The 16,688-nt window shown below is 42.8% G+C and overlaps 1 protein-coding gene across 3 annotated transcripts in view; it reads left to right on the forward strand.

Moving 5' to 3' along the window:
• AGAP2 (ArfGAP with GTPase domain, ankyrin repeat and PH domain 2) overlaps positions 1-16,688 on the forward strand; it is a 466,034-nt gene that overhangs the window by 384,221 nt on the left and 65,125 nt on the right. For all 3 annotated transcript variants that reach the window (XM_073613744.1, XM_073613742.1, XM_073613743.1), the window contains exon 10: positions 14,674-14,778. In XM_073613744.1, the coding sequence (XP_073469845.1) occupies positions 14,674-14,778 (105 nt within the window). The remainder of the gene's footprint in view (positions 1-14,673; positions 14,779-16,688) is intronic.

Consider the following 16,688-nt stretch of genomic DNA (forward strand, 5'->3'; position numbering starts at 1 on the left):
CTTCCAACACTATGGGGTGAATTTACTAAAGGAAAATAGACTGTGCAGTTTGCTAGAACTTGGTGAATGTGGTAAAGCTCTGCTTATTTCCATTATTCAATTATTTGCAAGCAAAAATTAAAAAAAAAAAGGCAATAAAAAGTAATTAAAAAAATGCAGTTTGTCAGCTTTCCATATGTACAGCATCCATTAAACTGATATTATGGCTGCTCTTCCCTTTTAAAATAATGAAGCTTGCTTAACCAAAACCCTCTTTATTGGCCCTTCTAAACCTAAGGGCCATAGTTCAAAGGCCATACAGTGCATTATGGTCAGAAAAAAAATTATTTCGGGTGAATCTGTCCATAAACTCGTTTGGACCGCAAATCAACAGAGGAAGAATTCACGTCCAACCCATGGTAGCATAGAACCAGAACCTTATCCCTAGTTCTAACCAATCCCTTCTCTTTCCAAAATTAAAAAACAAAAAGATCTTGGCTGGCATTGGACTTATTACATACACTATATTACCAAAAGTATTGGGACGTCTGCCTTTACATGCACATGAACTTTAATGGCATCCCAGTCTTAGTCCGTAGGGTTCAATATTAAGTTGGCCCACCCTTTGCAGGTATAACAGCTTCAACTCTTCTGGGAAGGCTGTCCACAAGGTTTAGGAGTGTGTCTATGGGAATGTTTGACCATTCTTCCAGAAGCGCATTTGTGAGGTCAGGTAATGATGTTGGACGAGAAGGCCAGGCTCGCGGTCTCCGCTCTAATTCCCAAAGGTGTTCTATCAGGTTAAGGGCAGGACTCTGTGCAGGCTAGTAAAGTCCCTCCACCCCAAACTCGCTCATCCATGTCTTTGTGGACCTTACACTGGTGCGCAGTCATGTTGGAACAGGAAGGGCCCGTCCCCAAACTGTTCCCACAAAGTTTGGACCATGAAATTGTCCAAAATGTCTTGGTATGTTGACGCTTCAAGAATTCCCTTCACTGGAACTGAGGGGCCAAGCCCAACCCCAGAAAAACAACCCCACACCATAATCCCCCCTCCACCAAATGATTTAGACCAGTGCACAAATCAAGGTCTATAAAGACATGGATGAGTGAGTTTGGGGTGGAGGAACTTGACTGGCCTGCACAAAGTCTTGACCTCTACACGATAGAACACCTTTTGGGCTGAATTAAAGCAGACTACGAGCCAGGCCTTCTCATCCACATCAGTGCCAGTTCTTACAAATGCTCTTCTGGAAGAATGGTCAAACATTCCCATAGACACACTCCTAAACCTTGTGGACAGCCTTCCCAGAAGAGTTGAAGCTGTTCTAGCTGCAAATGGTGGGCCAACTCAACATTGAACCCCACGGACTAAGACTGGGATGCCATTAAAGTTCATGTGCGTGTAAAGGCAAGCGTCCCAATACTTTTGACAATATAGTGTATTATTTATCCCATGAAACTGACAAAACCATGTAATATAACTAAGTATCAGTTATGCGGTTGGAAAGGGCAAACCACCGCGCTAAATAAAAATTTAGTACATAAAAAATATATAATGAAAAAATGAAAAAATGAATGAACAAATGAATAAATAAAAAATTGAATGAAAACAAAAGTGACAAATCAGTGAGTAGGATAAATATACAAGCAGCCGCTAAAAGTGGGATACACACATTCAAAATAATCAATAAGGAGCAGCGCTGTGACAACAATGGTTTGTATGATAAAGACCAAAATAAAATTAAGTGAATATTAGACCCAAGGTGGAATTAATTAATGACAAAAATTCATAATATAGTTCATAATAGACCAATAGGAGTAAAAAGTCCTATCCAGAATCAAATTCAGATAGTGGATGATGTGAGAAAACGTAGATAGGTGGGAATGCAAATAAATTCAGTATGTCCTTCACCGCACCACTGTGGTAATAGTAGGAATGCGCGCTTACCAAACGGCAAGCTTAGGGGAGCTTGCGACCTTAACCCGGTCGGGGCCTTTCGGGGATGGAGACACCACAAAACGCACCACTTCCGCTTGGAATAAGCACGCTGTCCACCAAATATCAAGTATTCACTGTACTGTAGAGATATAACCTCCTAGCTAGGGGTAGATCTCAAAGGAGGTACACCAAGGATAAGAAAAAGAGCAACATAGCGTAATCCTGCTTTCATCATTTATTAAAAGAATAATAAAATCGCACTTACATTCAGGTGGATAAATAAAAGCATATAGAGCCGGCCGGCTAGAAGCGAACGCCCGTCCTACAGACGGTAAATGCAGCACGTCAGCACGCCCATCAGTTATGCGGTGGTTTTCAATTATTTCTGAACCTTTAAATGGTTATCAATGTTAGCTTTTAAACTCCAGGTTCCACTAAATGAATGAAAAGCGTAAATGACAGGTCTTTGAAAAGTCTGATTATTTACAAAAAGTAATATGTTTTTTGCTTTACACGCATAATATACTATTTTACCTAATGCCCATACAAGAATATATTACTAATAACTACGGTATGTCTCTATTCATACCTACTACTCACTAGTTTTGATTTTCTGAAATGAAGCACTTACTGCTGCTTTGTGTTTCTAGTTCCCCATGTTCTGGGGGCTACACAGCATTACATAAGCTTTATAGGGGCAATGCAGTATAACAAGGGTTAATGTATGCCCACTGTGCATAGATTAATGTCCCTCTTGGTACATGCTAATTTGTTAGCATTTGATTAGCTAATTCACTACTGGCAGCACAGTGTAGCAGTAAATGACAAACACCCACACAGCCGCTCTAGAGCGAACACCTTAATTGTTAGTCGCCTTCTGCAAAGCATTTTAAATGGAAGGCGTGGACTAGGACACAGTAGAGAGCTGTATTTAATTCTTTCATGGAGCAGCTACCTGCAGATTCTTGTGGGAAGAACTGCCACAAGAAGAACCCACACACATTCCGATTGAATCCTTCCACAAAGCAAGCAAGGTATTGAGGACAGAACAGCAATGCTTAGTTACCTTCTACTGAGCTGCGGTAAAGAAGCAGATCTCTGTGGGGGTGAGAGATGTAATTGATGTCAAGGAAAGGGCACTGTATATTGAAAAGTATACAGTATATTTTAGAAATCAAGTAAGATCTTGGACAGTCAGCTGTCACAGCTCAGCCTTTGATTTGCTGGTGTCCCAAGAAAGAAAGGTGGTCATAAATGACCACAAATGATCCAGCTCTAACATAAAAGGCAAAAAGATAGATATAAGTAATTGAACACATAATACAATAATAACATGTGAACAAATTTTTGTCATGACCTCAGGAAGATGTGTGGCACATACCTCAATCAATTCCGAACCAGGAGATGGAATATTTGGCGTGGTCCCATATTATCCCCTGAGAAAGCCATCATTGGCGAAATATGTTGAGATTCAACAGCTATTTATGACCACCTTTCTTTCTTGGGACACCAGCAACCCAATACATGTATTATGCATATGCTCTATATTGATTTTATTTGCTAAAAATTTATTTTGCTCCTTTTTTTCCCTTTTTGTACCAATAAAGAAATTATATATTTTTTATTGTTTAACTCTCTATGTACCATTTGTTATAAGCACCATAATAATCTCATTCCTCCATACCCTTTATCTTTCTTAAGTGGGATGAGGTGCATGTTAATATAGAGACATATATTCTATAATCTATATCCTCTATGTTATCTTATGTGTACTTGTACACTCTGTCATTATAGTAGTTTAGAGGCAGTTGAGTTTACTTACTTTTTTTGGAAAGCAGATAAATTGCATTCAGGACAGTAGTTTACCAGCATTTCAAATGCCAAATGCTTGTAACTGCTTGTAAACGTGTGTAAATGTTAAGATACAGCGTCTATCATGATCTGACTTGTGGTATGACTTGTGCTCTGAGGATCTTGAAGGGATATTCCACACCAAAATTTTTTTTTAAAAATGGCGTGAGGTCCCCCCCTAAGATCTATACCATTCTCTTTAAGTCTGCTATGGATCTTGAAAGGGAACCCCATGCCAAAATGGAAAAAAATGGCGTGGGGTCCCCCCAAGACCATACCAGACTCTAGAATGGGTTTTGAGGGGAAACGCCATGTCAAAAAAAAAAGGCATGGGGTCCCCCTCAAAATCCATACCAGACCCCTATCCGAGCATGCAGCCCGTCAGGTCAGGTAAGCGGTGGACAAGCAAGTGCCCCCCCTTCCTCCTAGACTTTACCAGGCCACACGCCCTTAATATTGGGAGTGTGGGTGCTTTGCGGCAGGGGAGCTCTGTGCCCCCCACTCCAAAGCACTTTGTCCCCATGTTGATGGGGACAAGGGGCTCCTCCTGACAACCCTGGGCGGTGGTTGTGGGGGTCTGTGGGCAGGGGTTAATCAGAATCTGCCCCCCATGTGAATGAATATGGGATATATTGTTCCCCTACCCATTTACCCCAAACAAGGGCAGTGCAGTTTAAGTAAAAACAAGAGACGGTTTTGACAAGTCATTTATTAAAAATCTTCCTCCGGTCTTCTCACTCCCGTCTTCTCCCTCCGGTCTTCTTCCTCCGCTCTTTTTCTCCTGTCTTCTGCACTCTGTGTTTTACACACTCCTGACCCCTGCATTTTGTGTGTTGCCTACTCCTGCCCCCTGCATTCTATGAGTTACCTGGTATGGGTCTTGGGGGGACCCCACGCAGTTTGTTTTTTTTGGCGTGGGGATCCTCAGAGCACAAGTCATACTATGATCCAATTTGGATGCGACTTCCATTCAAGTGGGCTGAAGGTCTAGTCAGTTAAGACGGCTCTCATAGGGAACCATTGATTTTGAATAGAGGCAGAGAAATGTTGCTAAAAGCTAACAAGGCTAAACGCACAATAACGCCAATGCAAAAAGCTACTAAAAGCGTGTTTTTACAGCTGCTTTTTCCTGGCATTGGTAGTGGCTTTGCAACTCGTTTTTTCTAACGCCCCATGTGCGTGAAGCCTTAAAGTGTATGTCTGGGCAACATATGCAGTACATCTCTATAATATGTGCACATTTTGCTAAGTTTTAATACTTTATAGATGCTTCAAATACAGACAAATGCCTGGTAATCCTGGCAGAAATACACTCAGCTCCTAATTTCCTGTTTTGGATTGACAACACAGTGCCTTTGCTGCACTGAAATCAAGAATTGTGTCAGCCCTGCCTATGTAATTTTTATGCTGAACCTCTCCCCTCTCCTCATCTGCATAATTTCAGGTGGAAGGCTTTCTGTAGTTCACAAAGTAGAACTGGAAGGGCTGATTGCGCTGCTTGAGATAAGCCTGCAAATTGCACAGGACATGGAACGCCTCTAGATTTCTGTCAGGATCAACAATTATGTTACTTATCAAACAGATATAGCAAAACACTTTCAATAGTATATATAACAGACCAAAAGGGAGCAAATGAGAGAAGTTAAGTGCTGAGAGTTACATACATACAGTATGAATGTTTTTCAATGAGGAAAGAATGCAGTGGCACATTGCTGGAATTGTAAAAGACCTTCGGTACGCTTGTGCAATCAGAGGAGGCAGAGAAGGCCTAGGGTGCTGCATTAAACGGTGATGTGGTCAAATTGTATTAACAGTGAAAGGGACCTTAAGGGGCATGGTTAAATTAAATGTGAGACTACCTGCTGTATACATGGCACACATATGCCACAGTCCCTGTACCCACAAAATATGCTTTATTTACCATGCCTCAAACAAGAGTCTCACACACATGCATAAACATCAGTACAATCAATTAAATAAAAAATGAAACCTCTCCAATACAGGTGCTTTTATACACTCACAATATAGACACTTTGCTGAGCCTACGTTAAAAAATGCAATCAGCATCTATTGAGACAATTAACACTTTGGTCAATTATATAATGTACAATATATTATAAGGAATGCAGAGTGCAGGGGTCAGGAGTAGGTAACACATAGAATGCAGGGGTCAGGAGTAGGCAACACACAAAATGCAGGTGTCAGGAGTGTGTAAAACACAGAGTGCAGGGGCTAGGAGTATGTACATTACTAAGAGTATGTGCAGGGGTCAGGGGTGTGCCATGCATAGAGTGAAGAGCTCATGAATACATATTGCATAGAATGCAGGGGTCAGGAGTATGTAATGCACAGATTGCAGGGATCATACATGTGTAGTGGTAAGGAGGGGTAAAGAGTGGTTAACATGCAGAGTGGATGGATCGGTAGTACATAACACACAGAGTACAGGGGTCAGGAGTACACAAAATACATAGTGCAGGGGACATGGGTACATAACACACAGAATAGAGTGCAGAGGTCAAATCTCCCCCTCCCCCAAGTACACATCTCCCCACATCCCCCCCCCCGGCACAGCTCTGCACCTCCAACCCCTTCAGTACACATCCATCCTCTTCCCTCAATATACCCCCCTATCTCAGTATTGCAAATTTCGCTGTGGCAGTTCAGAGTGAGCGAGGGAATGCTCTTCCCTCAACCATGTCATGTGATACATCAGACCCAAGGAGGAGTTTCTCAGCTCTGAGCTGCAAGCCTGCCATGGTATCGGAGGTCTGTCAGCAGCTGCAGAGCAAACGCTACTGCAGTGCTGGAACATTGAATTTAAAAACATTGCTAGTGGTCGTAGGGTGGAGACCTTGGGCATCCCGCCTGAGATAATGAGCTTGTACCCTGGGTGCCTGGCACTGATGACACCACTGGGTCTGAGAGCTGCAGCCCTATCAATAGCTATTTATGCTAAAAATACATTATCTTCTGGCCCCTAAATTAGCGTAACAGTATTAAACCCAGAACAAAGAAAATAGTACTGCTCAAATGCCCCCCAAAACCTGTGTCAGGTGGATCAGCAGGTGAATAGACTGGTGCAAGACAGACAGGATTGGCTTTCCAGGCTCTAGTAGACATCAACAAAAGGGTGGCCATCTACACACAGACACCAACTCCTTGTTACATGAATGTGAATAAGCTGAGTAAAAGATGGCTTCAGCTACTGCTCTCTACCTGTAGAGAGCTGCTTAGACTTGTTTTGTTCTCTTCAGGGCTTAATCATAGGAGCCTCTATGATTAATCCCCAAAAAGGGCAAAACGCGTCTGAGGAGTTCTCAGGAGCTGAAGCTATCTTTTACTCAGCTTATTCACATTCATGTAACAGGAAGTCGGTGTCTGTGTGCAGATGGCCACCATTTTGTTGAAGTATTAAACCCAGAATCCTGTTGTTGGTTACACTGATGTTAGCCACAGGAACTACAGCTGCAAGATATCTATCTGGTCAGACCTCTGCTGGCCATACACAAGTCATTTTTTTTTTATTCATTCAACCAAGTGGAACGGATGAGGAAATCCCTCCCACTGAGTCATTGTATTCTGACAGCAGGGAGATTTCCCCACCTTTAGAATACACTCATCAGAACCACCAGCTATAGCCAGCAGTGCCGATCAAGAGAAAATTTCCTAACAGGCAGGTTGTACACAGGTCAATAGGTCAGTCTCTGCTGAACTGGCCAACTTTCGATCCATGCAGGACCCGCTTTAGATATCCTAAAGCTGAAAACGACTTTTATCTAACACCGAATGCTGTAGTATTTAGGGCTTCTTTGGATATTCATAAAGCAGAATAGCAATATTTGGCCTGATATTACATGTTTACATTCTGTGACCTTAAATGGTTGTCACCTAATGAATCTAACTTTCACTGGTAAACATACTGCTGTAGTTTAAATGAGAAATGGGTGTAAGAATTAACACTTTCTAAGCTAAAGCATGGTTGCAATGTGTTAACTGCTATGTGCAAAAATGCATAGATGTTATTCTAAAGGTGTTACTCTGTACTCTGATAAGTAACAATACTGTGATTATAGCCACAACCTTTAATGATTTCACTGGCACAGCGAGAAGTCTGTGTGTTACTTTTAAAGGGGGAATGTTTCGCCGCACTTTTTTTTTTACATATGTTGCAAAAGAACTATACAGAACAACCATTAAAGGGAATTTTGGGTGTTTTTACACTTCTTTTTTTATGCTCCTGGCCAAAAATTGTTTTATCATTTATAATTCTTTGTTTTTCTCATTTACATTGCATAAGAATAATTCATGTTTTTTTACTTGCAACCAACAGCTCTAAGTAAGGTCAAACTTTAATGAGGCTCTTATAAATGCTACTGTTCTGACATAGACCTGTATAGCAGGGAGATCAGATTACACATGCTTTTCTTCCTTCTCCATCCTAGTAGAGTTGAGTTAGGCTCCTTTCACACTTGTGCGACTTTTCCTGCGACTTTGGACATCAGAGTCACATCACAAGTCGTACCCCATGATTCCCAATGATAACCATTCATATCTGTACGACTTCAAGTTGCACCCACTTCAAAGTAGTCCCTGCACTACTTTGGTCTGACTTTGATGGGAGTTGAGGTCCATAGACCTCAAGTCTACACAGGCATTCCCTGAAATCGTGTCAAAATCTTGGTAAAATCAACAGTGTGAAAGGGGCCTTAGAGGGACCATGTGACCCACCTAACTACTACCAGAGTTCTCTCAAGAATAAAGGAAGTGCTGGGATTTCGGGTGTCATTCATACAGCACTCCCATCATTTTTCTTTGCAACCTGCAGCACAAAAAGCTTCACCAACTTCTGCAAAGCTGTTATATAGAATGGGGTCAGAGGTACAATTGTTAACAGTGCACTTAGGCTACATTCACACCAACGATTTAGGAAAATCTAGGCAAAATGTATGGGAATCGTCTGTTTCCTGCTGCTGCTGTAAGCAGCTAGGTGCGGCCACCAGCCCCATTCACTATAATGACAGCCAGCGATTACCTGTGGTGACCTGTCATTATAGTGAATGGGACCAGCGTCAAAAGATTCCTGCTGCTGCAATTTGGCCTAAATGTAGCCCTACTGTACGTTTTTAACGGTCCACCCAGGGGCGCATCCAGAGTCTAGTCTCGGGAGGGGCACTGCCAGAAAATATATTTTTTTGGGGTACATCTATCGGGGAAATGGCTGGTGTTGGCGCTTCAGTCATCACGGCACCATGCTTGTTATGGTGTCAGGATGACTGAAGCGCATTATTACTATTATTACATTGTTATAAAAAATTAAATAGTTTAACTCACCATTATGCAGAATCAGTGGGAGCCCCGAGTGTGTCACTTGCCACGTCGCTTGTCACCAGATGCAGATTGTCACTTGCCACGTCGCCTGCCACATGTTGCAGATTGTCACTTGCCACGTCGCCTGTCACCAGATGAAGATTGTCACTTGCCACCTGCTAAGGTGGTCTCTTGTGTCCCAGAGACAGGCAGCAGAGAGATGATGTACTCTCTCTGCTGCCGCAGCTGCCTGCATGGTGAGGGGGGAACTGCAGGGATGCAGGGCGGGCGCCGGGCGGTGAGAGATGATGTCATCTCTCTGCTCCCCCGCCCACCGGCTCCCTGATTGGCCAGCAGCCAACAAACACATCGAGCGGCGCCGGCACATCTCACCAACTGAGCCGCCGGGCCAGCCCGCTGTCTCTCTCCTGAGGAGCCGCCCGGCGGCTCTCCCACTTACGGAGCCGCTCGCCGGCTCTGTCACCTATGGAGCCGCCCGGCGGCTCTCTCACTTACGGAGCCGCCCGGCGGCTCTCCCACTTATGGAGCCGCTCGCCGGCTCTGTCACCTATGGAGCCGCCCGGCGGCTCTCTCACTTACGGAGCCGCCCGGCGGCTCTCTCACTTACGGAGCCGCTCGCCGGCTCTGTCACCTATGGAGCCGCCCGGCGGCTCTCTCATTTACGGAGCCGTTCGCCGGCTCTCTGACTCACCCGCATTTCTAGGAGGGGGCACATCACAATTGCCTCGTTGCCCCCCCCTGGATCCGCCCCTGGGTCCACCAATACTTGTTGCTCTTTATAGCAAATGAGGTAATTAAAGTGATAATATTACCCACCAGTTAAACTTCAGAGTCACTTTTACCTATCAGGCAGAGGCCTATTAAAGCAGACCTTCAGTAATCTTTTTATCTTTCCATCTATTAAATCCTCTGCCCTTGTTGTTTTAAATTTGTATTGTAAAACATTTTTTTCAGCCAGTAAATACCTTCTACATCCCACTTCATGTTTCTTATCTGGTAAAAAGCCTAGGCTTATGACATCATTCACAGCTCTCTCTTTCTCACTCTGGTGAGAGTTTGCCAGGAAGGGAAGGGGGATAAGTCATAAGAGGGCCAATGAGAGCTGCAGAGCTGGAGGTGTGCCTCTGAGTGTCTGTGTAAATCCAGAAAGTGAACAGGCAGCAACTTCAGCTGCCCACAGTTAAAATGGTTGCAGCCAGACTCAGTGGAGGGAGATTTCTGCAGCATATTTAGCAAGTACAGAATCACAGTATATATAAAATAATATGCAAAGTGGTTGGAGGGAAGCTTCAGAATGGCAAAGATGTTTTTATTACAAATTATGTGAGCAGACTGCAGTTCCTCTTTAACTCAACAGTAACCTTATTAATAAATACGTTTCAGTCACACTGTTACATAGTTGGTAAAATTGATGTGTGTGTTTATGTCACTACAATTTCCTATATTTTGCGTTCACTAACATATCAACACTCCCTGCTGATACCACCATCCAAGAGAGTTCCACGTTGTTACCGCTCTAAGAATAAATGCAGTTTAGGTATTTTGAGTGGCCACCTGTCTTTTTAGGTGACCTGAGAATAGTTATCTCCCTCTCCTAGAATCACCATTTAGATACAGTATTTGTATATTGTGATCATATCTCCTCTTAAGCGTCTCTTCTCTAGGGAGAATAAGTTTAATGTTTGTAGTCCATCCTCATAACTGAGGTCCTCAAGCCCCCTTATTAGCTTTGATGCTTTTCTCTGGACTTGGCATAATCAAGATGTGTCCGAACCAGAGTTTTGTAAAGTGGTAGAATTATTGTTTTATTTCTTGAGTAAATGCCCCTTTTAATGCATGATAATAGTCTGCTAGCTTTGCTTGCTGCAGCTTGGCTTTGCATGCTATTATTGAGCCTGTAATCTACTAGGATCCCCAGATCCTTTTCTATTCTCAATTCCCCCAGAGATTCTCCCCCTATTGAGTAACTTGCATTTATATTTTTAGCGCTCAAATGCATTAGTTTAATCTTTCAATATTGAAACTCACCTGACATACAGCTGCCCACTCCGCTATTTTATTGAGGCCCTGTAAGATTTCTGTATCCTATTGTGAAGTTAAAGGGGTTGTAAACCTACATGTTTTTTCACCTTAATGCATCCTATGCAGCTACCCTGTTTTTCTTACGTGGGCCCTAGAACTTGACCCACAGGGACAAGCTGTCTCTCTGCCCAGGGTTCTCGGTTCTTGATTAGATAGATTGATAGCAGCGCAGCAATTGGCTCCCACTGCTGTCAGTCAAATCCAATGACGCGGGCGCCGGGAGGTGGGCCGGGTCCTGCATTCGACCTCTATGGATGCCAAATTCTGGACTCGGGGGCAAGCCCACAAGGTAACCCCCCTGGAGAGCACTTCTCCCAGGGGGTTATCTGATGTGGGGAGGAGCCACAAGAGCCGCCGGGGAACCCCAGAAGAGCAGGTTCGGGGCCCCTCTGTGCAAAACGAGCTGCACAGTGGAGGTAAGTATGATATGTTTGATATATATATATATATATATATATATATATATATATATATATATATATATATATTTTTTTTTTTTTTTTTTAAACGAGCCCTTGCAATCACTTTAATACCCTGCTTAGCTTTTTATCATTAGCAAACACTGAGATTGAACTATTAAACCAACCTCTATATAATTTATGAACAAGTTAAAGATAATTGGTCCCAGGACAGAGCTTTGGGGTACCCCACTTACAACTCCAGACCATTTAGAAAATATTCTATTTATCATCAACCTCTGGACGTGCTCCTATAACTAGTTTTCTATCTAGGTACATACACCATTGTCAATACCAACAGGCCTATTATAGGGTACTGTATCTAATGCTTTGGTGAAATCCAGATACATCATGTCCACAGAGCTTCCTCTATCCAGGTTACAGCGCATTTCCTAATAGAATATTAACAGGTTGGTCTGGCAAGAACGATCTTTCATGAATCCATGCTGGTTACTACTAATAATGCTACTTTCATCAGCAATTTCTTGGATATGGTCCCTTATCATCCCCTCCAGAAGTTTACATACTATTGATGTTAGGCTAACTGGTCTGTATTTTCCAGGTATATACCATAACTTGGCGCTTTTTTTGAATTTTGGTATCACGCTTTTTTGCCAATCAGCTGGTACCATTCTAGTCAGTTAGCTGTCCTTAAAGATTAGGAATAACAGTCTGCCTATAACATGGCTAAATTCTTTGAGCAGCCCCGATCTTTTACTTCTGGGATCCCCCACTGGCACTCCTGGCTCCTCCTCTTCTCGGTGTGCTACCATAGGAAGCCGCGTCCTATAGTGGTACACCTGAAGACTCGATCCCGAGCCATGCTGCCTGCATCCATATACACAGACAGTGCGTATCGGCCTCGCTCTCCCCCCACTCCTTTGTAACAGGATTTGACTGACAGCAGCAGGAGAGCCTCGGCATAACATCATCTTTCACATTATATAAAACAATTGGGCTAACTTTACTGTTTTGATATTTAAATTGTTGCACAAATACTGTGGGTGCCTGCTAAAAAAATATATATAATGTTTGGAGGTTCTGAGTAATTTTCTAGCAAAAAAATTATGATTTTTACATGTAGGAGAGGAGTGCCAGAATAGGCCCAGTATGGAAGTGGTTAACATTAACAATGTGTGTCTCATAGTCTATTTTAGCAGCCATGATTATGGTCTTACATTTCTTATTGCATTCTTTGTAGGGTTATATTTTTTCTAAAGACATCCCATCTATCCTCCTACCTATCACATCGCTCCTTCAGTGTAAGACCCCATATACACTATTAGATTTTCTGCAGATTTTTCTCTTCAAATTTACCCAAACCATATAATATGAGGTCAAACCTTAAGAGTTTCAATTTGTATGCAGTCAGGCAGGCCCTTGCACTACATGGTTTTGATAAATCTGAAGATACAAATCTGCAGAAAATCTAATAGTGTGTATGGGGTCTTACCTACAACTCTGTCTCCTCCTCTCCATTTCCTCTTTCTGTAGGGGTCCCCCAAGGCCCCTTCTCTTCTTTATCTGCACCTCCTCCCTTGGTCACTTTAACTTCCCATGACTTCCAATACCATCTCTACGCTGATGACGCCCAAATCTATATCTCCACTCGTCACCTCACTCCTTCAGTCTCTTCTCGCATTACTAACTTACATATCAGCGTGGATGTCGCTCCACTTCCTTAAACTAAATCTCTCTAAAACCGAGCTGATAATATTCCACTCTGTCCGTGCCCCCCTCCATGACCTTTCTATCAAGATCAATAATGCAGCCATCAATCCCTCTCCTCATGCCAGGGTACTAGGTGTAATCCTAGATTCCGGCCTGTCCTTTCAGCCCCAAATCCAATCGTCAAAAGCTTGCAGACTTCACCTCTGTAACATTTCTAAAATTTGCCCCTTTTTAACTAATGAAACAACCAAGCTACTCATTCACTCCCTTGTTATCTCTCACCTTGACTATTGCAACTCCTATCTCATTGGCCTACCTCTATATAGGCTACCCCCTCTTCAGTTTATCATGAATGCTGCAGCCATGCTGCCAGACTCATCTACCTTACCAACACTGGCTTTCAATTGCCCAGTGAATTAGATTCAAGATACTAGCAACAACATACAAAGCCATTTACAACTCTGTATTGTCTCCCTTTTTATATTGTAAAGCGCTGTGTAAACTGTTGTAGCTATAAAAATCCTGTATAATAATAATAATACTAATAATATTGTCACCCCTTGTATTCACTAGCAAATTATTCTTGACATATAGGTATACCCCCCCCCCCCCTCTACCTTTGATGCCCCTTCGATATAGTGAGTAACCCTGGACAGTCGCAAGCCAGTCATGTGAGCTGTCAAACCAGGTTTCTGATACTCCCATGAAGAGTAAATCCTTCTCATGTATCAGCAGTTCCAGTTCTTTCATTTTAATAACCAAACTTCTAGCATTTGTGAACATGCCTTTTAATTTTGTACACACACATATATTTTCACCTTGTTTGTTCTGAGGCTGCAATACCATTCTGCCAGCCTAAACACATTGGTCTTTGGTATTATAGTTACACTACCAATTTTGCCCAAATTAATACCCTCTGACCTTATCTCACTTCCAGCTATAGCTTCCTCTTTTTATAGCATTTTCTAGAAGTGGCTTAAAAACCACTTTAAAGCTGAAATGCAGCATTTCCTTTCATCAGCCCAAATTATACAGGCTGTTCTCCTGAAATTAAAATCTAACGTCTTATTTAATGGGAGCTTCTTACATAGTGTATTATAAGCTGCTTTATCCTCAATACCAAACAAGTCACAGATCCCAGCCCCTACCCCTGTTAAGCAGTTTAATGTTTGGCATTGAAAAACTTTACAATGTTTAAGATGAAGCATTGTTAGAGGATTTAGGGGACAAACGCTGGGGGGGGGGGGGGGTTGGGGGGAGAAAGTTGACCACTGCTTCCTTATAATGTTTAATAATTCTGAACAGAAAACAGTGATGGCTTTTGTGGCTTTTAAACATTTTGTACTTTTTACATTGCAGAGCTTTTTAATGAAACGCAGTGGTAATTCTCTGAACAAGGAGTGGAAGAAGAAGTATGTTACATTGACAAGTAATGGAGTATTGCTCTATCATCCAAGTATTAATGTGAGTATATTCAGGAATCACTCTTTCTTTCTGTAGCACAGAATATTTTTTGTAAGGGATAAATAAATGTGGGTCCTTTATTAAAAAACAAAATGGACAAAAAACAAATCAAAGCTAAAATAACAATGTTGAAAATAGCAACTGTTGCTCTTGGAAAGTCTGCATTAAATATTTAGTCACTGTATACTATAATCCGGAAAAGTTTATACTGTACATAACTTGTATTATTGTATTGTACACTTGGTACCATCATTAAGCATCCCATGGAAGGCCAGAGTATACAACTGCCTCAATGTAAGGGGTCCAAGGAAAGGTTGACTGACTGCAGTAGGTGCTCCCAGACCCTCAGAACCTGTTTCTCAGGTAGCCTACGAAACTGTAAGTCAGAAACCAACTAAAACCCTTTACTGCATAAAGATGCTCCCCCTCTTCTACAAGTGGGAGGCTGATTGTGAATCCTTGTGCGTCTGTGACTAATTTGCCTTTAGAGCATTCAGTTGCAGAGCATACCCCTTTATTGTATATTCACAGGCTAATCCCTTGAAACGCTTAATAACTGCTTTCCTTCTTCCCTGTGCTAATGTACCAATTAATGTAGGTTCCCTGCTTACTGTGGTTTTCTTACACCCCTGGATCCCTTGTTCCATTTCCTGTGTCAGCTCCTAAATAGGGTCACTCAGGCACACCTGATACATCTCAGAGCTTTGCATTCTGTGTTTGGCCTAGTGCCTTTTCCCAACTACCCTATTATGGGATACCCAGATGACCTCTGGTGAAGAGAGTAGGCATCAAGGATCATTTTTTGGCAACATCTCCCACAAGTTTTAGCATTGGAAACTGCCTGTTAGCTGTAGTTGAGGGTAATCAACCGTTTCTTGCTGAAAAGGTCCACAGCAGGTTTATTCTCAGGTTTCTCATCACCAGACAGGAAGTTACCCCTCTATCCTTCCTTTCAGAAGCGGGGGTTGTTGGGGGACCCTCCTCTCATGGTCTACTTTTCTCCACTGTTACTGATCTAGTTCATGAATAGTCTATTGCACCTGTCTCCATGGTGTCTGTCTTTATGGAGCAGTTGTGATCAATCAGCCTCTTGTTCAGTTGGCTGTTAGGGATTTATCTCTCCATATCCTGGGGGTGTCTCTCACTGGGGATCAAACACCTGCATTCTGGTCTTCCAGAACAGGTGGTTCTTTCTTCATCATGGGATCCTGCCTCAGGCAGGTCCACTGGTTGGATACCATCTCGGTGCTGCCTTGTCTTCACCATGCAGAAGAAATGCGAGTCATTCTTTTGTCAAGAGAGGTAGTCTGGATCCTATGCTGGATGCACTAGATCAGTGGTCTCCAAACTGTGGCCCGGGGGCCAGATGTGGCCCTTTGCTTGCCTATATATGGCCCTTGGGGCACTATTCCACCAACTTACACCAATAATGGAGTACCATTCCCACTACTGATCCCATCACTGGGGCACTATTCTTCTCATTGATATCATCAATGGGGCACTATTCCTCCTATTACAACCAATGATGAGGCACTGATGCCAGGGAATTTTTTACTCCCACTGGCCTTAGTCTGGCCCCCTAAAGCCAGAAGGACAGTAAACTGGCCTATTGTTTACAAAGTTTGGAGACCCCTGCACTAGATGATACCATGATAATTCCTTGGAAACTGGTTCCTTCCAGCTGGCAGCCTCTGGACAAGGAGGAGAGGTTTGTTCACTTGGTATGCCTCAGACCATGCATGGCAGGTGCAGATCATCAGCAGAGTACCCAGTGCATCCCTGGATTATTAGCAAGCAGAATTCACTAGTCTCCTGCTACAGGTATCCTTTGCAGGAACAGGGAATACTTAAATCGCTATAAGGGACTGGTCCACTTGAGGTTAGCCCCTCTTTGCTTGAGTGATTATTGT

The sequence above is a fragment of the Aquarana catesbeiana genome, linkage group LG02 (genome assembly GCF_042186555.1).
Source record: "Aquarana catesbeiana isolate 2022-GZ linkage group LG02, ASM4218655v1, whole genome shotgun sequence".
In the NCBI taxonomy this organism is placed as follows: Eukaryota; Metazoa; Chordata; class Amphibia; order Anura; family Ranidae; genus Aquarana; species Aquarana catesbeiana.